The 25,833-nt window shown below is 34.3% G+C and overlaps 1 protein-coding gene across 1 annotated transcript; it reads left to right on the forward strand.

The window, feature by feature from the left end:
- Positions 1 to 989: 989 nt before the first annotated feature.
- Positions 990 to 25,833, forward strand: LOC145582180 (phospholipase D zeta 1-like). The gene is made up of 20 exons (XM_081639183.1): positions 990 to 1,508; positions 7,825 to 7,926; positions 8,028 to 8,143; positions 8,265 to 8,406; positions 10,807 to 10,977; positions 12,214 to 12,387; positions 15,904 to 16,146; positions 16,221 to 16,337; positions 17,371 to 17,510; positions 17,645 to 17,794; positions 20,485 to 20,641; positions 20,739 to 21,227; positions 22,215 to 22,325; positions 22,828 to 22,974; positions 23,054 to 23,251; positions 23,351 to 23,452; positions 23,683 to 23,814; positions 24,395 to 24,460; positions 25,018 to 25,079; positions 25,185 to 25,833. Exons 1-20 carry the CDS (start codon positions 1,251 to 1,253, stop codon positions 25,432 to 25,434), a joined length of 3,327 nt encoding a protein of 1,108 aa, XP_081495309.1. The 5' UTR covers positions 990 to 1,250; the 3' UTR covers positions 25,435 to 25,833.

Below are 25,833 nucleotides of genomic sequence, written 5' to 3' on the forward strand. Positions count from 1 at the left end.
TAATCTTATGGACAAACTTCGTAGAATAGTCGTTAAATTTCAATCTTTTTACGAATTTTTAATAAGTTGTACAGATAAAAGACCGAAGAAATCGAGAAAAGTTGTCCTCAAAATATGTAAATTACTTACACTTTTACATATTACAAAATAATAATAATAAAAAATTAAGTTAGTTTGATTGACGTTTTTTTCTATTTCGCGTCGGTTTGCTCAGGTCAAGTCTTTAGCTTAAATAGATCTGGTCATTTAAGGTATAAGATAATTTTGGTTCAGATTACTTTGAGTTTCGAGTCTATTTGGGTCAATAAATTCAAGTTACAGGTCGGGTCACTTTGGGTATCGGGTCAACTTCGGGTCGGGTCAACTTCGGGTCTCGGGTCACTTCGGGTCTCGGGTCAACTTCGGGTCGGGTCATCTCGGGTTGGGTCGTTTCGGATCGGGTCATTTCGGGTTTCGGGACAAGGTCGGGTCAATTCCACTTCGGGTCGGGTATGGGTCGGGTTGGGTTGATTCGGGTTTGGGTCAATTTCGGGTCACTCTTTTCGGGTCGATTTCGGGTCATGGGTCGGGTCATTCGAGTCAGGTCATCGGGTCTGGGTCAAGATTTCCAGGTCTAGCGCAGTGGTCAGTGGGGGTGGGATGGTGATTGGGGTTGGTCAAAAGAAGGGATTGTTATTCTTCTTAAAAGTGTTTTTACAATTTAATTAATTTACACAATTTTTAATTATAAAATGTGAAATAAAGTGACCTGTTTGGTAGGTTGTAGGTCAATTGACCTATTTAAAGTAAATACCCTTAAAATTCAATTTATTCTTAGTTAATCGATAGATTGACTTATTTTAAACTAATCAAGCAAACATTAATTTATTTTTGACAAATTTTCGTTGTTATTATCAACCATGCAAAATGTGAGATTATTTACTTCTATTTTCTTTAAAATAAAAAATACTAGCGCAACATATTATGAGCGAGAGTAATTTGAAAGACGACCTTCCGTATTTGACTTAGCTCTCTGTCTGTTTCTCTCTCCTCCCTCCGCGTCTCCCTCTCTCTATGCTCGTTAGTTGTTGCACGCAATTTCAACATTCTTTTTGCATTGGATCTCATATTCATATTCATACTCAAATTCATACAATTTCAATTTTTACCGATCAATTTTTCATATTTAAATTCTTTCATTCCAAAATTCGTTAAATCATTATAATTATTCAACATTTGATCTAATTCAAAGATAGTTTATTGAATTGCCAATGGCATCGGAACGATTAATCGGCGGTGAAGGGCCATCGTACTTGCAAATGGAATCGGAAGAGCCGCCTTCGACTGCGGCACCTGCACCAGCGAGGACGTCGTCGTCATTCTTCACATTCAATTTAGGCGAGCCGACTGAGTCAACTCGGATTTTTGAGGAGTTGCCTAAAGGCAGTATAGTTCATGTCTCTAGACCTGATGCTGGTGATATTAGTCCCATGCTATTGTCTTATACCATTGAATTGCAGTACAAACAGGTATTTCATCACTCTTCATTTTAATTTAATAGTTTTTGTGGTGAGGAATTAACTTGGATTCTCTCTTTTGTGGTGCACATGAATTGGGGTTATGGTTTGGTTTGAATTTGGTTTTTGAATTTTAGCTGAAGTTTAACTAATTTACTTGTTGTTTGGTTGGGTTTTATGGAGAAATTTGAGTTGTGGGATGTGATCAAATTACCATAATTCGCGCTCTTTGTGTTGGGGGTATTTGTCAATGTGATCATAATATGTGATCAAGTTACCATAATTCGAGTGCCTTGCATTGTGGGTATTTGTGTGCTTGATCATAATATGTGATCTAGTTATCATAGTTCAAATGCTTTGTGTTGTGGGTATTTGTGTTTTTGATCATAATATGTGATCAAGTTACCATAATTCGAGTGCTTTGCATTGTGGGTATTTGTGCACTTGATCATAATATGTGATCAAGTTATCATAGTTCAAATGCTTTGTGTTGTGGGTATTTGTGTTTTTGATCATAATATGTGATCAAGTTACCATAATTCAAGCACTTTGTGTTGTGGGTATTCGTGTATTTGATCATAATATGTGATCAAGTTACCATAGTTCGTTCGAGTGATCTGTGTTGTGGGTATTTGTGTTTTTGATTATAAAATGTGATCAATTTACCATAATTCGCACTCTTTGTGTCTATTTGATCATAATATGTGATCAAATTCGAGTGCTTTGTATTGTGGGTATTTGTGTGCTTGATCATAATATGTGATCAAGTTATCTTAGTTCAAATGATTTGTGTTGTGGGTATTTGTGTTTTTGATCATAATATGTGATCAAGTTACCATAATTCGATCACTTTGTGTTGTGGGTGTTTGTGTATTGGATCATAATATATGATCAAGTTACCATAGTTCGAGTGCTTTGTGTTGTGGATATTTGTGTTTATGATAATAATATGTGATCAGGTTACCATAGTTCGAGCGCTTTGTGTTTTGGGTGTTTGTATATTTGATCATAATATCTAATCAAGATACCATAGTTCGAGTGCTTTGTGTTGTGGGTATTTGTGTTTTTAATCACAAAATGTGATCAATTTACCATAATTTGAGTGCTTTGTATTTGTGTGTATGTGTTTTTGATCATTAAATGTGATCAAGTTACCATAATTTCTAGTAGTTTGTATTATAATTCTATTTTTGTGAGGGTTTGAGGAAATTCACCTTATTAGTCTTTGTACTTTCCTTTGTTGGGGTAGCTCTTTATTCATTGTTATTTGAGAGCCTCTATGGTGCATTTATAATTTGCCCCTTTTTTTCTTGCTTCTATTTCTTTGTTGTACGGGGAATAATAAATCTGAGAACAAAATTTAAATCTGTATACTTCAATAAATTTTCACCTATTATCAACTCGTATTGTCTCCTTTTGAGCTGAAAAGACTTACACCACTTTACTTTTGGGTTCACTCTCTTCACTCTTTGTACCAATGTCTTCGGTATTTTAAATTTGTATTCTTGTCAGAATTTCAACAAGGCAACATATAGGAGCAAGTATAAAAAGTCACAGATGCAATTTATGATTTGCAGTTATTTTGTCAATTATGTGTTTGAAATTCCATCCATTTCTTTTCTGGGCATGCTTTTTTCATGATATTCTGTGTCTTGGAGCCATGTCACGTTGAGTACTTGAGTTTAATGGAGGAGGACCTGATGGCTGATATTGCAATGCAGTATATTGAAGCTGATGAAACAGAATGGTCTAGGTTCTTTTTTACGGGCTTAAAAAAGTATATCACAGTGTTTCATGTCGGTAATTGTTGGTTGTTAAATGCTGGCTGGCTTGATCTCACATGTAGATGACAATACGGTTAATCCTTTGGGTTTTGTTCTTGTGGAGCAAGCATTAGATAAGATTTTTACAGGTTAGTCCTCCATTAATTTGCAATGGTGCTTGATTTCAAATCTTCTATTCTACGTAAAGAAGAATAGAAAAAATCTGAAGTTATAGAAGCCCTGTTTATTCTGGAAGTAGGGAAAATTGCCAATCAAAGACTCAAGAATGTCTTCACTGTCTATTATCTCCACCCTTTCAAGGCATAAACAAACTAATTTATCTGATATTGTAATCAAAGAGGTAGAGGCAGGTCTAAAGAATAGATTATATAAAGTGGAAGATCTTTGCTGTGGGATGGAAACTGGAGTAACATATCTGTTTGCTTGAATTTCTAGTTTTCATGTCAGTAGCCTTACTCATAAGTCACAACCCTCATCAAATGTTTATTTTGTCAAAATCTTGTTTCATGCTCAACCCCCGTTTCAAACATAATCATCGTTTGTTTACAAACAGGAAAATTAGAAGAGTTGTAAGGTATTAACATTATATTTGGTAAGGCTGCACGTTTATATTGGTAAGCATCAAAGGGACAATCATCCTTTTCAACCGAGTCTTTTGTGCCATGGTGTAGCATTTATGAGCAGGTTCTTATTGCAAAGATTGGAAGTGAGGTTTAAGGAATGAATTTCATCAGGGAAGTCACTGTTCTATTTACGAACATTTGTTGTATACTGATACTGAGGGAGATTACAGCTGGTGTAGAACAGAATTGTTGATTCTAAAATATCAATGTCGCACCTGCAAGCTATGTAGATCTTCATAAAGGATGACACCTTTTGTAATAAAATGATAGGTGAGCAATATTGTTTTCTTGGGACAGTAGCTTTGGATTCTCTTTAGGATGGAGCTAAGGGGCTGTTTAGTTGGAGTTTTATTGATTGGTTGGAGACTTGGAGCCAAGTTCTACAAATACTTTTCATGGTATGGCTTCCAAAAGTGATAGATATAGACAACATGAAATGAGCCAAACCCTTAAGAAGCTGGTTGTTTCAGTGAGCTGGTATGGAATGGAATGGAAATTTATACCAAGGTGTTATATTGAAAATCCCATACTTATATAAATTTCAGTTTGATTAAGAAAAACCCCAAAACAAAACCTCTTTGTACCGTAATTTGATCAATTATCTTCAAATTCCACAAAAGCAAGAGTAACATCATCTCTTTAAGTTTGCAACAAACTATAATAACAATTGAGTTAATAATTGTTGACATATAGATTTGATGTTTGTTCCGTTTATTTACTCTTAATAAATGTGATATTAAAAGCTCTAAAATGAAATAAAATATTTTGGGAGTTTTAAGAGACATATATTGAATTAGGCATGTCATTCTTTATTTGGTAGTTTATTATTGTTACTTATGGTAAGGATTTATTGTTCTCTGGTACTTGATTTTCTTATTCTAGAAATAACATATTATTGTTAGGTTATTCTTGAATAAACACAGTTATTGTTTTCCTGTAATGAGGTCTATACTCAATAGAACAGGCTAGACATTTATTCTATTAAATGACTTGTGTGCAAAAAAGTAATTATTCGAGGTCTTGAGCATTTAATAGTTGGATTTCTTCTGTTCCAAAGCAAATTAGGGCTTTTCTGCATACACCCATTGTGAACTCTCTCTTTAATCAACAATTTTGGAGTCGAATAAAGCATTTTGCTTGATTTGCTTCATGTATGTTACTACTAATAATTTCTTATAATGGGTATTTATTTGTTAATTTATTTTTAAATCATAATGATTTTGTTATTTCATAAAAAATCATATATTATGTGGTGTAATTAGAAAACTAGCTACAAAAATTAAGTTAATAAAAATGAAATTTTTTTCCAATGTATTGGTTGAATACTTAGACAATGTTATATTGATTTTTGGACTAACAATTTATACAAGCTACATGCTAAATAAAATAGAATAGACAATTTTTATGCGTGCACCACTTAATATTTACTTTTTCAATATTCTTGCACATAAGTTGGATCAGGGTAAGAGATTGACCCATTTAAAAGTAATGGCTAGCCGGAAAATTAAAAGTTATAAGTCCCTCTCTTTTACTTATGCATGGATAACTTATGGTCACATTTGAGGCTTATCCTCTTAACAATAACATATTTGGAGCACAATGTACAATTGTACACTACTCCTTTAAGGGGCACTATATTAACATCCATTAAAGATTATATGACATTTTTATTTTAAATTGCAGTGTTTGGATTTTCACGCTTGTTAATACACCTCTTATATCTTTAATTATCTTTTAGTTCAAATTTAACAAACTTAAGTTCATTTTGAAACAAATTTGACAATATAACACATGATATTTTTCCCAACATGTAAATCACAAAAGTTGGTTAAAGGAGGATGTGTGTGTGAATAGTATAAAATTCCAAATTTTGTGGTAAAGAAAGGTTGAAGGAAGTATAACGCAAGAGACATAAAACTTTTGAACTTTGTATCTTTTAGGTAAAGGTTTGACCTCCTAAGGTTTAATAACAACAAGAAGAGTGGAAAGTTATTAATATTTAATGGTTTATCCTCCATCCCTTTCCTTTTAACAGGTGGTTGCTTTTTGTGATGGAAGAATTAGGTGGAATTACCATTATTACATTCTGGCAATACTTCAATCAAACACTTTATGATAGTTCAATATAAAAGTACCATCTAATTAATAAAAGTCATATTTTTTATTTTTTTTTTTTTTTATTTTTTGGTAATTCTACCTTTATGTAACACTCAAATGAAACAGAGGCAAAAATGGGCACGAGACAAAACAACAAAGTCAACATTTGAAAAAGTGCCGTTGAGATGTAGTTTGACCATAGCCAATTAACTGATCATTTCCTCTATTGTCAAGATATCCTCATGCTTTATAGATTCTACTAGTAACTAGTTCATGAGTTTTGAACTTTATGTATAATGTATAATATGGTGTGGCCCAATCAACCAATTCTTTTCCTTTTTTCTTTACTCCCACTTCTACTGTATTTGTATTTGTGGACTATATTTAATATTCAAAATCTATTGACCAAACAATTCTTATAAACGTTTGTTTTCTTAAGTTCTTTTCTATAACATGTAGCACCAGAATCCAAGAAGAACTCAATAGGGTAACCACTCATGTGGGTGATTTCAGGGATGGAGATTAAAATATTCACTCTTTCCATCCTAAATTACTTGGCATACTTTGATGGACGTTGAGTTTTAGTTACATATATTGAATTATTATATGTTATTATGATAGTTGAGACTCATAGGAATATGGTAAATTCTTATGGGAAATATTGCCTCGTGGTTTTGCAAATTCTGCATGTTAACTAAATCATTTGTTTCCCTATAGGATCCCAAAATCATGCATATTCCATCATGTGCCCATATTTTATTATGATAGTTGGGACTCATAGGAGTATGACATTTTTGGAAAGAAAATTTTGCCTTGTGTTATTGGAAATTCCACATGGCAGAACTAAAATCACTTAGTTTCCAAAGAGATCCTATTGTTATGCATCTTAAATGGCTAATCCATTAATAAATGATTGATTTTACTAACGTACCTCTTGTTTATACTCCCCACTCCCAATCCTGGCCAACCCAACAGCTCCCCTGTCAACCCTATTTTAGTAGCTACTCACTTTTTGAAATTCACCACTATCCACCTAAATCTACCCACCTCTTCTTACACCACCATGAGCTGGACAAAATAAATAAGTAGTGGCATTGAGGAGGGGCCAATGAAGAGACAAGAAGAGATTGGGAGAAGATGGTGGAGGAAGAGTGAGGAGTGGTGGTTTGGTGGTGTAGAATAAGAGAAGGAAAGGTGGTGGATTTGGTGGTTGGTGGTTATCAGTGTGTTGGGTTATTGTGGTTGTGGTCAAATTTGGTCAATATTGGGTGTTAACTAGGGATGAGCTCTGAAATTATACTGTTAAGGATAGAAATTAGTCATTAGTTTGTTGGGAAACCATTTAAAGCACCAAGGGCACGTATACAATACCACAAGATCACTTTAGAGACCAAATGATTTTTGTTTCCACCATGTAGAATTTTCAAAATTACAAGGTTGGCAGGAGGCTTTTTTGATTTTTGAAATATAGTTGGTGGGTGGTAAACTATATTTTTCTAACGTTAGTAGTTAGTGGTGTGATTTTATTATATTAAGTGGGTAGTTGGGTAATTTTATACGAAGTATTTATTATATTTGATGGGTAATGGGACCAAAGTGAAATGAGAGGAGTAATAAAAACATAGTGATTCCATGCATTTCTAGAAATGTTACACACTGTGGGATGATGAAAAGTGAGTTGTTGTTTACTTGTTTGTTTAAATTAATATATGAAATATTATACCTGATGCATTTTCCTTTCACGATTAGCTTTTATTTTGAAATTATCTTTTATATCTCAAATCTTGAAGCTGACATCTAAGTTTTATGACTCCTCATGGCTAGTTCAAATGGCAATTACACAAGAAGGCTGCACAAGTTTTATATTTACACTTTGCATTGAAGAAACGTGTGATAATTGAGGAAATTCACGAGAGGCAGGAACAGGTGTGTTTGAATAGTTGGAAAATTTTCTCATCAGTTTAAAATCTTTCATTGTATATACTAGAGGTTGGGTTTTGATTTGGTACAATGTGGTTATTTATAAGGTTAAAGAATGGCTTCAAAACCTTGGAATAGGAGATCACGCTCCAGTTTTGCAAGAGGATGATGATGTTGAAGATGAAACTATTCCTTTGCATCTTGATGAAAGTGCCAAGAATAGGTATTCCTTGCTACCCTGCCTTTTGGTTTAGGTGGTTGCTGTTGGTGAGGCTTTAAGTGACCCCCCTCTCTTTCTTTGTTTATGGAAAAATTCCTAATTTTGAGTTGTTATTGTTGTGCAGAGATGTTCCGTCAAGTGCTGCACTTCCACTTATTCGTCCAGCACTGGGTCGACAGCATTCTATTTCTGATAGAGCGAAGGTGGCCATGCAGGGGTATCTGAATCATTTCTTAGGGAACCTGGATATTGTTAACTCTAGAGAGGTGTGCTTGTTTCTTCCAGAACTGCTTATTTAACAAGATTCTGCATAATATTTCATACCTAATGTGTCAGTTGGCATGTTTGCCTTTTGTTTATTTATGACTATGTTAGTTGTCCTATACGCTAAAGATAGATTTGTAGTTATTTTTGGAAACTTGGTAGTTGGTGTAATGTTGACATGCAGCCAAGGAATTAGATCTTGGTTACACCATCACATCATGACTGCATGGTAATGGAATTTGAGCTTAGGGCGACTGAAATATTTGGTTGCTATTGCTTTGCCTGCGACAGTGGTTGTCATTGCTTGATCGTTACCATGAAACCTGAAACCATGCTCAGGCACTAATTGATTGTTAAGGTACCATTGAGGTTTAAATTTGCATACGGCTTAGGCAAGTTTATACTGACTTTAGTTTTATTGTTCTATTAGATTAAAAGGATTGTCAAGATTGAATTAGTTCATTATAAAGTTGTTAGTTAGAACATGTTTAGTAAATTAGTGTAACTTTTTGGGAAACTCCATTGCTAGGCACAACTCTAGGAATGTCAGAAAGTCATCGTATAAACTTAGAGCACTTATTCTGATGGAAGTTGATGCTTTTAACAACTCATATTCTCACTCTATCTCTATTCCTCTAAGTCTTTTACATTTGTCTTCCCCACAGTGATGACTATCAAGATTGCTAATTATGCATTGTGTCACTGTCTTCTCTTTCTCTCTGTGTATCCTTCTCATATCATATTTCTCTTTTATCTTCTCTGGTGTAAGGTTTTTGGTCTCATTTTATGTTCGGGTAAAATTTTGCTATTAAAAACAGCCAGCCTTGGTAGCAAATTAGCAGTGATGAGGGTTTATTTTTAATAAATTTGGCGTGAGCTTGATATTGTTGTGCAACCTGATTTGTGGAAATGATTTCCTTAAAGTCTTCTATTAACTCTTTGTCTTCCTCTCTTTATTTTATTTTGACTTGACTTAACACTGATTTGATTGAATATAGTTATCCAGAATAACCAGAACTTTTTGGGAACTAAAGTGAATAATTTGTTCCTTTGATATAAATGATTAATATAGAGGCCACCATGCTTTATCCCAATATGTGTTGGCTGTCTTGACTTCCATTCTTTATTAGTAGGGATCCAGTGGATAACTTTTCGCTCAAATCTATGCACGTTATGTTGTTATGTATAATAGAACACTCCCCCCAATTCATAAAAAGTGGAACACTGACTTTTCACTATCCACATACTAACATTGACTAATTTTTTTCTTCTTAATCTATATCATAATAAGAATGCCAGTTTCTCAAATTCAAATTACGACCTTTGAATAAAATCCTTGCAATTCTGTACAATGTCTTTCAATTATTATTTTTTTTCTATTGTTTTAACCTCTCAAACGTTGTGCCTTTTAATAATGACTCCACATATTCAGCAAAGAGAAACTTATTAACCTTCTTTTAAATCCCATGCATTTGCATGGCTACACCTTTCATTGTTTTTTCTTTTTTTTTTTTCATTTTTTTTATTATATTTTATTCTATATATGTATTAGGTAAGATGCTGTCTAATTAATATCAATGTATCACTGGAGATGTGCCCACATCATGTATTATTATTGTCAAACTGAAAGTTATAGTGTTGCAATTTTTTTATGAAACATGTAGTATCACCAGAGAAGTGCCCACATCATGTATTATTATTGTGATTAAGATCAACATGGAACCTGGCTGCATATAGCTGAGAGCTTGATTATCCAAAAAAAAAAAAAAAAAAAAAACAAAACATACTTCATCCTTTTTTTTTTAATCGCAACGTTTGGAATTTTACTCTATTCACACACTCTGTTGATCGTCTTTTGTGATTTATATGTTGGAAAAAATATAATCATGTGAGATCTTGTTTTATTTGTCTCAGAAATACACTTTCATGATATCAACTTTTTATAATTTTTACTACAATAATTTGCACTGGCAAGCGAGAAATCCCCGATGTTGTGATTAAAAAAAAGCAGAGGAAGTACATAAGAAAGAGGAGTTATAAATTGTTTTGGCTGTTCTGAGAAATATCTCCTTCCATTTCTTAAAGTTGTTTACACTTTAATGCATATTTTAATTCATAAACATCTTAAAGTACATACTATAAAAAATTATAAAAAAAGTTTATCTGTTTATGTTTGGAAACTTCATATCGAGACTAATTAAATAAATTTCCGTAAATTTAGGAGTTGAGATTTCTTAAAATCTTTTTCTATGCACTTCTTTCATCTCAACATATTAAATGATGTGGTTTTCAGAGTTTCACTTTACATTCGATATGATTTTAGCTCTTATATTTACTTGATCTAACTTAATCTTGTAGCTCGAGGTTTCTTATGTTGAGGCTATTGGGTGAATGTAATTTAGGTCTGTAGGTTTTTGGAGGTCTCTAGATTATCATTTTCGCCTGAGTATGGTCCTAAGCTTAAAGAAGATTATGTCATGGTGAAGCATCTTCCACAAATTCCAAATGATGATGATCATAGGAGATGCTGTACATGCAATTTGTTTAGTTGGTGCAATGACAATTGGCAAAAGGTAAGAAAACCTTGTCTCTTTCAGTTTTCCTCTACTTGATCATCTATTGTTATTTGCACATCTACTGAATGCACCTCTTACAAAATATATTGTGCGTACTACTTCCTTGTCATTTATGCAGCTTTGAATATTACATACGTTTGGTTTGCTTGTCTTGTTCTCTAAATTTGTGTGAATCTTGTAAGCTGAGTTGCATTGGCACTTGGTTTTTGTAACTCTATTTAATGAAGAAAATAAGACACACCTCTGTTAATATAATGTGTTAGCAAATTTCAGTGTATCTTCTATCTTGTAAGTTGGGGTGCATCGGCACTTGTTTTATGTACCTCTAGTTAATTCAAAAATAAGACATAACTTTGCTGATTAAGTTGTGGTGTGAGCAAATAGCATATTATTGTGAATGCTTTTAGATTGCTTTTCGGTGATTTGTAGTAGTAGTAGTATGGGATTTAGTCCTATTCTGTCATTCTTTCATATGCCATTGGCCCCTTATTGTCATTGTGTATATATGTCATTGAACAAAGTTTTTCACTCTTTCAGATGATGTTCTTGTTCTTTGTTCAAAAAATTGGGTGGTCTTGTTGAATATTGTTAGCAAATTTTCTAGGTTATATAAATAGTAGTCCTTTGGTCCCATAATATACTACTTTGGGATGTCCTTGAATTATGTTTTGGTCACCTACTTTGATAAATAATTCCCATCCACACCCATTTTTTCCTTTCATTTTCCTTTTATCTTGTCATGTTGCAAACTTTATTCCCCCCGCTTCGCGATTCCTTCACTTACTCTCTCTCTCTCTCTATTGTCCTCCAACTTTTTCCCCTTAAATTCATGTTTGACCAAGTTGGACACCCCTACAAATTTTCCTTATGTAAGTTTGAAAGCCTAACAAGAGTATTAATAGTGGATGGATGGAGTAAGGGGTGGTGTAGGCGTTTAGGGGAAACTATAAAGTTTTATATGAATTGATGTTAATAAGGATGCAAACCATGTATTATTGCATACCAGTTCGTGTGCATGGGATCATGTGAACTCTAGAAATCGTGGGAATTTTTATGAAGTAATTGCTTTATATAATTTCCTTTCATTAAAAAAAAAAAACCAAGGATAAATTTTATCATTTCAAGTGTGGAATTAGGGATCAACTATTTTATTTGTATTTTGCAAAACATGACTACTTTGTTTTGTCAAAGCCAACTTCTCATCCATTTTGCTAAGAATTGAACTTTATGCAGGTCTGGGCTGTGTTAAAACCTGGATTTTTGGCCTTACTGGGTGACCCTTTTGATACAAATCTTTTGGATATTATTGTGTTTGATATGCTACCTGCTTCGGATGGAAATGGAGAAGAAAGAGTTTTATTAGCAGAAGAGATTAAAGATCACAATCCTCTGCGACATGCTTTTAAGGTAGACTGGCAAGACACATTATATCTTGACACTGGTTCTATCTTTCAATTTGTTTGCAGAAGATTGTGTTGGGTGATCCGTATTGTATTTCATATGTTCATGATTCATTTTTCTCTTAGCTGATTCTCTGTTTAAATGATTCCTGATTTTTTAGATACTTGTCTTTGGCAGTTAAAACTATGCTATGAATATTCCCAAATTGTATTTTCTCAAAGTAGGCAGGAGGCAGGTAGACATCTATCTGCATTATCCTAGCTCGCTCTAACCCGTCCTATATAAGCCATAACAGCCATTTGGCTTGTGACCAGTAAAAGGAATGGAAATTAGACAGGGATAGGAAAGGAAAGAGTGAAAAGATCTTAATATTTCCACTTTGCATCTTAAGTCAAGAGAAAGGGCTGTAAAACCCTTAGCGTTTGGTGTATAGCTTATCACAAAACCCTTGAGTCATTAATTCTACCCCAGCTAACCTGTATCCTCTCCCATCCCCACATCTTGCCATCAAACTGCTGCAGCAATGTCACTTTTGGTGCTTGAAATACAATCATAAAAGCTCTCTGTAGCTTACATTGTAGATTTTAAGTATTCAGCCATCCTAAAGTCATAAACAGAGTAGCCACAGGGTCCACAACAGAAATGATGTACTCTCTCTCTCTCTCTCTCTGATATGTGAATTAGCAGTGGTGTGGTGGATGGGTCATGGTGGTGGTTGTTTATTGTGTTGGTGTATTGTATAGCAGCTGGTAGGTGTGCAAAGATGGTGTTGAAGTCGATGGAGAGGCCAATGGGCAATGGCAGGTAGATTTGTGTGTCGGGGGGGGGGGGGGTTGGAATTGAGGATTGCTCATGTGACAGCGAGAAATATTAGTGGCTGGTTGTTGCTGTGAGGTTGTTGATAAGGTGGTGGCTAATATCCTGAAGGAAGTGATGGTGGGGTAGATATGGCTGACATTTTTGGGCATAGCTAGAAGGGCGAACAAAGAGTAAAGAAATTGGTTGGGCGTTGTTTTGAGGGTGTTGATTGAGGCGCTTATAAGGTCTTTTGTAGTGGCGTTGGTATCGGGGGTATTGGGTTTGTGGGCTTAGTGGCGTGGATTTTGGGGATTGAAATCCCTTTTGTGGAGTTGGGAGGTGTGAACCTAAGTGGGGAATGAAAAATGAAAAAAAAAAAAAAAAAAAAAACCTATACACCATAAAAGGGTATTAGGGGTTTTGATTACTTTTCCCTTTCCTTTAAGCCTGCCTGTATCATACTCCCCCTTGACTCCTTGATTGATGCTTTGAGTGGGCTAACTTGATGTTATGCAGTTAAAGGAATCTTTTGAGTGAAGTGGTAGTGTGAAGCTTGCAATCTTTGACGTTGCACACATATTTTTCTTGCACTTTCTTTCCACTGAGAAGTTGCTGGTTCAGAGTTTCAATTTATTTATCTACTCATCATCTGGGTACTGGATTAAATGTTTGTTTTCTCATTGTCTCTGAATGCTTTCTCTCTTTTGGTCCTGTTACTAAGCATTTTCATGTAACTTAATGATTGAAGCTGTGAGTTGGGAATGTTGATGTACTTGACAAATATTGATCTCAATCAGGGACTACTATCATTTGTGACTCTTTCATGCTACCCTAGGTTAATGCAATTACGCAACTGATCTCTAGTCTTTAAACTTGTTCAAAAGTAGTGCTTATAAATTTAGAACATGTTCTTAGTGTGAGAAACATATATACATCATAAATACATTACAGAAACATTGACAATACAATTCAAATGCATCCAACATCTAGTACAGGTGATAATGGGGAGAATGATTCAAAGTCAACTAAACTAATCCAAAAAAATAAGAAACTGGTGAAAAATTTTCAGAGCTCAAATACCTGTAACAAATTCAATGCACCTGTGGCTCCATTAATGGATAAATTGTCATATTTGTCTTTTTACGATATCTGGATTTAGTTTAGAGGAGAGAGAAAGAAGAAGATGGATCTAACAAGAATGGCAGGTCAGCTCCAAAATTGTTTGTTAGTTAAAATTATAAATATACGAAATTGAAGAATCACAACAATGAAGTGTTGCTAGTTAAAATGATTGAAGGTATAGGGAAGAGAGGAAGAAATGGGATGATGGACGCCATATTTGAGCTCCACGCCTCCAACTTTATCACATGACAATGATGAGAGAGAGAGAGAGAGAGAGAGAGAGACCATTTTGGGTGCAAATCACATAGTTAATGTCCCGTACCTAATTATTTTTAAAATTACTTAAAGTGATGTGAATGACAGGTGTTCGCTGTTGTCCGTTAGATTAAGTTTGATCAAAGGGTTATTAATGCTTCTCATTGCAAGAGTATTTCTTATTTGACCTTATAATGAGAAGGATGAGAAGTAATCTAGTGCGTTCAAATAAGATGATCTAATGTCCCTCATTACATGCTTCTTTAATGGCAAAACTGTAAATAATAAAAAAAATCTTTCCCTAATTCCCTTTCCTATCCCTCTCTTTCCTCCATATTCATCAGTCTTTCCCATTTTTTTTTCTTAGTGTTCAAAAGAAGATTCAATAATATAAGAAAATTTCCCCAATTTCTCTCTCTCTATCTCTCCTTTGTGATCATCTCTTTCAAATTTTTTGTTTTCCTTTGTTTTCTTCATTGTAATTCTTGAATTTTTAATCTCTTCATTGTTCACTTATTTTGTGAACTCTTTATTTTGTGAGTGTTTTTTTGTTTTCTTTGTAATTTAGGGTTATGTTTTTGAGTTGAGATGTATGATTGATTGAAAGGAATTAAGTAGAGAAAATGGATATGGAAGAAAGAAAGCTGAGAAAAAGCATTGACGGAGGAGAGAAATTCTGTTGTGGAAAAGAGAAATAACAAGAAGAAAACTTGAATTTGCATATTTTATAAGCTTTTGTGCATATTTTTTCAAGTAAATGTGCATAAACTTATAACTATATTTGCATAAATTTTCAACTCAATGTGCAATAATTATATTTTCAAGCTAAATTTGTATATATTTTTAATTAAGTGTGCATATTTTTTGTTCAATATGTGGGTATTTTTAAAGCTAATCTCATGTGTGGTGATAGTCACAAATTCTTTTTCTCTCTCCCTAATCTTTTCTCTTTCCAATCTCATCTTTCCTCTTATTTTTCCATAATTTGAAATATCATGACATGGTGTAAGGAAGAATTAATAAGATTCTATGGAAGCTAAAGAGATTTCGTAAAGGAGGAGAAAAAGAGAAAAGTAAAATATGAAAACTGGAAAATAAATGTGCATAATTTTTAAACTAATTGTGCATATTTTTGTTCTAAATGTGCATAATTTTGCATAGATGAAATTTAATCGTTAGATTAATTTGCATGGTCAAGATTCCTTCTCATTATAAGATTCTTCTCATTGGATCCCAACCCTATATATATGACGTGAGATCATTTCTTGTGATTGGATCCTATGTAGTTTTGCATGTAATGTGCGACATAAGTAGCATATGCTTATATGGTTATTGGTAATTTTGAAGGTCACTTGTGGCAACCGCTGCATAAGTTTGCGAACTAAGAATAGTGCCAAAGCTAAGTGCTGGGTTTCTGCTATAAATGATGCTGGGTTAAAGCCTCCTGAAGGGTGGTGTCATCCACACCGCTTTGACTCTTTTGCTCCTCCGAGGGGATTAACTGATGATGGTAGCAAAGCTCAGTGGTTTGTTGATGGGAAAGCAGCTTTCGAAGCAATTTCCTTGGCAATTGAAAATGCTAAGTCAGAGGTATGCTCAATAACACATTTACTACATATCTTTACACTTCTAATTTCATCTTTACTTATTGAAGTCTTTCACAGATATTTATTTGTGGCTGGTGGGTTTGCCCAGAATTATATCTCAGACGCCCATTTAAGGAGTATGCTTCATCACGACTTGATGCTCTACTCGAAGCAAAAGCCAAGGAAGGGGTGCAGGTAACTGTCTGAGAAATAAAGTTATCCCTAAGAGTTATTTAATTTGATTGTTAGATAGACCTTATTCTTGCTGTTAGTCTCATCCTTTGCTTTGAGCTGTAGTTTGTTCATCAATTAATATGCATTTGTGTTTTAAATTTTGATTATGCTGTTACAAAGCCAATCTGTTGATTTGTGTGAGCCAGAATCCTGATAAAGGATTTATGGTTGCTAGCATCTCTCTTTTACTGATTATTTACTGCAAATATTAGGAAGGCAGACGGTGTTTTGATGATGTACTTTTATGAAAATGATTAAGGTGCTTTGGTTGGACATATTTATTGTAATAAAGCTCATTCTATGAGGTGGTATGGGATTTAGTAATTTCCTTAAATTACCTGTGGTATTTGGCTTCTGGTGCTTCCTGATCATAATTGCTGTCAAATAACCAGCGTGACCGATATAGTTACGAACCTTCTTCAGGGAAGATACCTAGTACCTTTTAGTTGGACATATTTGTTGTGATAAAGCTCATTCTATGGGTATATGGGATCGAGTCTTCTGGTGCTTACTGATCATATTTGCTATCAAATAGCCAGCGTGACTGACATAGCTATGAATCTTCTTAAGGGAAGATACCTTCTTAAAAAATAAAATAAAAGATTGTACTTGGATCTCCTGTTTTTTGGTTCCATATGCTTAATATATTTACATTTTTTGTAAGTTTGTAGATTGAGGAATTGGGATTTTAAATAAAACCAAGTTGTGCTTTTGACATTGGTGTACTGCTAGGTCTACCAGGGCTCTAGCTTTTTCACTCTTATGTTTTACCTGAAACCGAGTTCCTGAGATAAATAAGCTAGTGTACACTTGCATGGCAACTGGGAACTTACTATTAATTGTATTAAATTTTGATATTGTTTAGCTAGTTTGCCTGCTACATTTTGTAAAGTTCTTGCCCATCCTAGGCTCTTTTATTAACTATATATTATCATGTTAACCTTATAAGATTAATTAAAAAAAAAAAGCAATTTTTTGCTTGCAATGGTGGCAGATCTATATATTGCTGTATAAGGAGGTTGCTCTAGCATTAAAAATCAACAGTGTCTACAGCAAAAGAAAGCTCCTTAGCATACATGAAAATGTGAAAGTACTACGATTCCCTGATCACTTTTCTACCGGTGTTTACCTATGGTATGCAGCTTTCCTAAAACATTACTTTCAGAATTAATTTGGATGCTGCAAGAGGAATTTAACTTTTGTATTTCAAATATTTATTATGCTGTATAAAAATATGTGAATTAGCCAAAGTGTGTGTCTGCATGTAGGTCCCATCATGAAAAGATTGTAATTGTTGACTACCAAGTCTGCTTTATTGGTGGATTGGATTTGTGCTTTGGTCGCTATGACACACTTGAGCACAAAGTGAGTGACGATCCTCCAGCTATATGGCCTGGAAAGGACTATTACAATCCTAGGTGAGCTTTCTTTTATCTGATATTGTGGCAGTTTTCACAGTAATGTTCTAGCATAATCTCTCGCTATGAAAAATTACAAGGTCTTTTCATGAGTTGTGATAATTATTCTAATTTATTATTTTTGTAGACTTAAATTTATTGTTTCTGGGGTGGTACACTGAAATAAATTGCGAATGCGATCTCGATCGTGGTAACGATTGAGTTGTGCGGAAACGACTTTTAACTGATGAATAAAATGGGTCACTGATAACGTGTTGTGAATTTTTTTTTTAATAAAATTTCACATCAAAGGCTTTATTTTTTAAGGCTTATAAGTATTGTATGTACAAACTATAACCAAATCTATCATATTATTGGTGACTAACATATTTGGTGAGCAAAATATTACTTAATATCATGTTTCGTTAATTAGATAATTAATTACTAAAGTATATTTGGTCAATTTAAATAAAAGAACGGATGTAATGGGTAAATAAAACATTAAAAATTCTATTCAATATCATTGTATTTAGTCATATTTTTAATAATAAAACATCTTAATGCGGCAAGTCACCATTACGTAATGGACGACATGGGGAAAAAGATGTGATTTCTGTTGCGGCGTTAAATTACGATATTTTGCGGAACAAATGTCAAATCCATTACATAATGGCTGTTTAGTAACGGAAGAACCGAGTTTTTAGTTTGGTGGTACTGGTAGTTAGTTACATGTACATAATTTAAGCTTGTTTAAGAGGAATGAGGTGAAGAATGGGATTTCAGCCACATCTCTTGTTCTTAAATGGAAAATGTTTTAAATCACAAATTTCTGTTTTTTCCTTCTTATTTTATACAATCATGTAACGAATAATGTGAAACCAAGGACATCCTAATCGAACATATATGTTCATCGAAGGGAATCGTAGTTTATAAGAGTAGCATGGTTTTAAATCTAAGATGTGGTCACGATCTTAGTAATGGTTGCGGAACCATTTTCATTTGCAATGCGGATGGTTTGCAGCATAATATCGTTGTCGCTGTAAGCTGAGAAACCTTAACATTATGGTCACGATCTGGTATGTGGCCAGCATTTGACACATTACATGAGACGTAAGGATTACTGCTAATCTTGGATGACGTGGAAGATGGAAGACAATCTATCATCTTGTACTTCGTCTTAAACTCTTAGTATACACGTAAAAGCTGTGCATAAATCATCTTAGATAGTTAGATAGTGCCTTGAATCTTTGAAGGCCTTACATGTTTGTATTGTTAGTCATTTGTTGGGGAAAAAGTTTTGAAGGCAAACAGGCAATCCATAAAAATAAGTCAGAAGGAAAAATCTCTGTATTTTTTGTAAAAATGTTTCAACGTAAAAAAATTCCCTTATCAGTGCTTATTCAGTCATTTCCCAGTATCTTTTTTTCTATTCTTGTAATTCTTCATTTTGATGCATCAATTGTTTTTGAAATATCGCAAAAATGGACATTTTAGTTATGAGCATTTTGTGAGAATGAACTTTTTAAACAAGTACTTTGGGGCCTTAAAGTACTTTTCAATGTAGATAAGGATTTTTTGCTCGGACTCTAGCAATTGACTTTACTATTTTTTTTTTTTTGGCCAAAACTCTCACCTAAGTGCTAGTTTTCCCCCTTTTTCCTTTCCCAACCACCATGTCTACCACCTTAGCCATGTCCTACCACTAGCAGACGACCATTTTACTATCAGTTTCCACTTTTCATCACTAAACCACAACCATAAACATTAGTCACACCGCCCACCACCCATGCAAACACCGCTCACTTGCTCCATATGATCTCCTCCCTAAACCCACCACACTGCTAGCCAATCGTCACCTCTCGCCACCGTAACACACTCGCATCATCCTCTCTTTTTCTTTGCTACTTCTCTCACCCTCTCACCTTCACTCTCTCCTCTTGAACCCAGCCAACACCCATTGCAGGCCACTGCAAAATTAAAGGTGGTTTAAAATTCAAGATTTTATTTTGTGCTTGATCTTAAGGATGGTGGTGAGGGATGGTGGAAATGGTGGTTGATAAGGAGAAACGGAGAAAATCATACTTTCTCCGTTCTTTTATTATTGCACCATAAGGGTTTGACACAAATTTTTTGGTAGTGGAAAAAAGGATGAGAGAGAAAGGTAGAAATACCAAGTTGCCCTTGTGATTGTATACACAAAATAGAAAGTAAGGGTTGAAAAGTAAGGGTATATTAGGTATTTATAGTGTGAACACAAAAATTTCTTCTCCTAAAATGGATATGGTGCAATAAATGTGAAACTTCCTTAAAAGGCAAGTGGTGCAATATTAAAAAAACGGAGGAAGTATAACGTTTGATGTAGGCACGTGCCTTGCACATGTTAGTCAACGCCGGTAAGTGGCAGTCAATGGCCGAAATTTATTCCAAGGTCCTTATCAACAAAGAAGTACTTTAATGTCCCTAAGTGCCACCTTTTTTTTCAAAAAGGTCCTTTCTCTCAAAATGGCTTTACATTAAAGGTCCTTTATGAAAAATTTTCCATTGATGTTCTTGAGTTACAAAACATGTTAAGGCTTAAGGCAATCAAGATTAATTCCACAAGAACTCTTTTTGAGTCGTTTTTTTTTTTTTTTATTTTTTTTTTTTATTTATGATTGGAATACGCATGATTACAGTAACATTACGTATCCTATTTCCTCTCACTAATTCAGGGAATCTGAACCTAACTCTTGGGAGGACGCCATGAAAGATCAGTTGGATCGCACAGCGTATCCGCGTATGCCATGGCATGATGTTCATTGTGCCCTTTTTGGGCCACCTTGCCGGGATGTGGCAAGGCATTTCGTTCAACGCTGGAATTATGCAAAGGTGGATATGATTTCCCGAACAATTTTTTTAACATCTTTTACTTTGTCTAATTTAAATAATACAGTGTTGTAAGTGATGCCATTGTTTATTGTTTTAGAGAAATAAAGCTCCAAATGAGCAAACGATTCCGTTGCTCATGCCTCAACAACACATGGTCATCCCACATTACATGGGAAGCAATTGGGAAACAGAAGCTGAAGATGTGAATGTAGCTGAGAATCAGTATATGAAACGACAAGATTCCTTTTCTTCTCGAGCATCTTCTCCAGATATCCCATTGCTTTTGCCTCAAGAGGCTGTAGAGGATGATGATTCAAAGTTAAATGGAAAGGATGTGAGCCATGACCATCAGATGAAGATTATCAGAAATGTTCCATTCCCTTTCCGAAAAACAAAAATTGAACCAGTAAATTTGGACATGCCAATGAAGGCTTTTGTTGATGACTTTGACGCAGTGGATGGTGCAGGGCGTTATGGCATGAAATCTTTAGATAAAGATTGGTGGGAGACACAAGAACGGGGTAGTCTGGTTGTTCCTTCGAATGAATCTGGGCAAGTTGGACCATGTGTTTCATGTCGTTGCCAGGTCAGTTAATTCTCTTTGATTGTGATCTAGTTAGATGCTTTAAGCTGTCTCACTTATAAATTAAATTTTTTATTGTTAATTAAAATTTGAGAGCTGAGTAATTATAATAGTTTGTTGATAGACATTTGTCACTAAAGCTTGAAATGAATGATTAAATTAACTTTCATTACACCACTGCTGATTGAACCTATGGCTCACCTCTCCAAGCTTAATATTTATGCTATTGTATTAAAGTAGTCATTTCAGTGGAGAATTCCAAGCATTCTTGCAGCTCTCTTGTTGCCTCATGATTTCTTATATTTTTTGACAAAGTAGATTGACTTAAATTTCATTTCTTCTTAGGATTCTTTACTTTTTGGCTAATTCCAAGATTAATGGTGGATAAAATCAAGAGAAGCTAGAGTTTATTCCTTTAATTTGCTTAACGTTTTTTTTTTTTTTTTAAGTGGTTTATTTTGGTATCTAAAGTCTGCTATTAGGTTCCATTGGAAGTTCCTTTCTATAGCAAGAAGTTGTAAAATCAGATGAGTGTTCATCTTTTTCTCTTTCTTTAAATATATGTGAAGGGCTAGGGTAACCCACCTTAAATTACTTTACTGTAAGCTGTCATCTCTCTAAATATCTTCATTCTTTTGTAATAATTTATCATTGAGCAGTGTCTAAAGCGATTTGAAGTATGAATTTCACCCGTCTCAATTGATAAAGTTTTTTTATGAGTTTTTGGGCTTTTGTATGGTTGGTTATCAATTTTGTTACCACGTTATGTGGTAAAAATCTATGTAGTTAATATTAATTGTTGGTAATAATCTATCTTTATACCCATAAGAATGGAAGTTTAAGTCTAATATTAGTGTGAAATAATGATTTCTAACCAGAAAACATGTATTGTTTGGAATCTTTGGATTGCAGTTCCAATTTCCTCCAATCATTATGATTTTGGTTTGAAGATTTCTTGCCTTCTTAGACACTTGTTGATTTAACTTTCAGGTTATTAGGAGTGTCAGTCAATGGTCAGCTGGAACTAGCCAAACAGAACAAAGTATTCACAAGGCGTATTGCTCACTAATTGAAAAGGCTGAGCATTTCATCTACATCGAGGTAATCTTCTTAATGGATCAATCATGTCTCTATCAAGCAATGAATTTAATTTGTTCCTTCTGATGCATTTATTATTTATATACCATACAAGCACAAAGTTGCTTCTGATACAGTACTGCATTTTGCTCGAGACAATTCAAATATTGTCTGAGAGTCTTTAAAATGAATTTTATGTCTTTTAAGAGGCTCTGATATATTGTGGTAGAAAGTATAAGATATTTACTAAATAAACTAAAGCACATATTGGTTATTTAATGATTGCTTCTTGTCAAGTGTTGTGTAGTCATCATGCTTAAAGGTTTGTTTGATGATGCCAAAATAGCCTAGAAAAAGCCACAGTGAAAATCTAACATGGTGGTGATTGTTGCTCACTTCTACAACTGACATTAGCTGCTAAACACTTGTTTTGCTATAATCTCCTAGTCGTTTCATGCTTTTCAATACAGATAATTTGTATATTAGCTTTCTGTTCTAATGGTTCTTGAATGCAAATTTCTCACAGAATCAGTTCTTCATTTCGGGGCTTTCGGGAGATGAGATAATACACAATCGGGTATTGCAAGCGTTGCACAAGCGAATTTTGAGAGCATTCGATGAAAAAAAATGTTTCCGAGTTATTGTTGTGTTGCCTCTCTTACCAGGATTTCAGGTACTATGTCGTGGTCTGTACCATCGGATTTTCTTGTATTGTTTCAGTTCATTTATCAAGTTACTTGCATGTTTCACAGGGGGGTGTAGATGATGCTGGGGCGGCATCTGTTCGCGCAATAATGCACTGGCAGTATAGAACAATATCGAGAGGAGTGAATTCAATATTGCAAAATCTATATAATATTATGGGCCCTAAATCACACGATTACATCTCTTTCTATGGTCTTAGAGCTCATGGTGAACTGTTTGATGGTGGTCCAGTAGTTACCAGCCAGGTAATATCTTAATAAATATATATATCGGTTTCGCATCAGTCAATAAATAAGTTATTTCTCTGGCTGACATCTCTTTGCTATTCTGACCTTGTCATACAGATCTATGTGCATAGTAAAATCATGATAGTTGACGACTGTATGGCCCTAATTGGATCCGCAAACATCAATGACAGGAGTTTGTTAGGTTCTAGAGACTCCGAGGTATGTAATTATCCAGAGATGCTGCTAAACCTCTTGTCGTCCATGACACTTTTTAGGATTTATTTAATCTCATTGGACATGTAGTGAAACTTTTAGCCACATGTACTTTAGCTAAACAATTTTATTTACTTTAGGCAGTCTTTTAATCTGATTGGAATGATATTATGTACAGTACATATATTGAAATGATATTTTCTCATACATTTTTCATATTATTTGTTTGGAGTCAGATTGGAGTGGTAATTGAAGACAAGGAAGTCATAACTTCACGTATGGGTGGAAAACCATGGAAAGCTGGAAAATTCACTATGAGTCTTCGCCTTTCTTTGTGGGCTGAACACCTTGGTCTTCGACCTGGCGAGGTGTGTAAATCTGAGTTTTGTTTGCTGTCATTTCACAGGATATCCACCTTTAACTTTTATGTCATGTATTGTTTGTTTGGAGATAGAACTAATTGAACAAAGGCCTTACATTATGGAACGCTGTTACATAGAAGAACATCAACCAACCATCCTATGAAAAGCTGTTAACATGTTTTTCAAAAGGATGCTTTGACAACCTATTATTAGTTTTAAATTAATGGTGTTATAAGGTACATTTTCGATTATAACCTGTTACATTCAAGAACATCAAACTAACCATCCTATGAAAAGCTGTTAACATGATATTCAAAATGATGCTTTGACAATCTGTAGTAGTTATAAAAATTTAAGATATTAAGGTACATTTTCGATTATAACCTGGAATTTAGCTTATGTAAATTGGAGAGGTGATGGTTTGATTGTAACTTTGATCTCTGTGTCATGCTGCTTCTATGTGTTGTGGCTGCGACTGTTATTGTTACTGTGACACGATATTGTTCTAAAATAATTAGTATTCATCCAACAAATCTTATGCCATTTTGTTAATACTTGTTTATTGATGCATGTGTTATTGCAACAGATTCCTCAAATTTATGACCCTGTGGTTGATGCTACCTACAAAGACATTTGGATGGCAACTGCAAAGGTGAGAGCAAAATGTGTTTTTAAGGCTGCAGCTAAATATATTTATATATAAATTATTTTTAACCCTTGAATGCCTATTGTAATTTCAATTAAAAATAGTTTATTTATAAAAATGTTTATACATTTAATGCATATTGTCTTGTCTTTAACGTATAAAGACATCAGTGTTGATGGAATTTTGGATACTTAAGTTCTTCTATACTTCCGAACTATAAGGGCAAGTGGAATTGGGAAAATATGCCCTCTCTTGCCATACTTCCGTATCTGCTTATTTCGCAGCCTAAATGTGATTTTTGTCTGCAACAATACTGTTGAGGATACTATACACAATACTCCATCATATTACCAAGGAGAGAGTAATTATAGATAAGGTTAATTAGCCTATATTTGCTGGTTACTGTGTCTTGAATATTGTGCAAAAACCTATAGGCAAGAACTATATGCCATTATGTGTATAAAAAGTGACAAATCGTCTTCTCTGCTTTTGTTTGACGTCTCAAATACTTCTGTTTATATATCGGCTTCATATTTATTTTGCCATGGCTGGTTTTGTTACAGACCAATACAATGATCTACCAAGATGTCTTTGCCTGTATCCCTAATGATCTCATCCATTCTAGGTAAGTAGTAATTTTCTTTCTCCCTTATTTTACCCTGGTTTCATTTTTACCTCTGGTTCCTTTCAAGCTTATTCTTACTAACCATGCATGTTTTTTCTCTTTCAGAGTTTCACTTAGACAGAATGTGGCTCACTGGAAAGACAGACTTGGGCATACTACCATTGATCTCGGGGTAGCTCCTAAGAAGTTAGAATGCTATCAAAATGGGACCCTCAAAGACACTGATCCCTTGGAAAGATTAGAATCTGTTAAAGGGCATCTTGTGTCCTTCCCAGTTGACTTTATGTCACAAGAAGATTTGAGACCAGTGTTCAATGAAAGCGAATATTACGCATCAGCCCAAGTTTTTCATTGACATGATTATTGCCGGAAGCAGCTAAAAATATTGATGTATAGTGCAAGCAATAGTATCAATAGCAGAGCAACTTGTCATACAAAAGAAAGCAGAAGCTGAAGCTCTACCAAGGGTGGAATATATATGTAAATTATTTATGAAAAAGGCGAAAATTGGAGAAGGATTTGTATTTTTTGATAATCTCCTTCTCTTCCAAAGGTGGTTGAGATTTACTGATCAATGTCATCGGCCAGCATGTTTCTGCCATGGCATCAAGGTCTCAGCATTGCAGGTTGAAAATTTTGCTGTTCATGAGAGTGATTTTTTACCGGTATCTTGCAGCTAATGTTGTAATGTATAGTTGATCATTTTGTACAAATCAATTCAATACATAGAAGTAACGTACAGTTTATTTATCTA

Source organism: Chenopodium album, chromosome 15, assembly GCF_948465745.1.
Source record: "Chenopodium album chromosome 15, dcCheAlbu1.1, whole genome shotgun sequence".
Classification (NCBI taxonomy): domain Eukaryota; kingdom Viridiplantae; phylum Streptophyta; class Magnoliopsida; order Caryophyllales; family Amaranthaceae; genus Chenopodium; species Chenopodium album.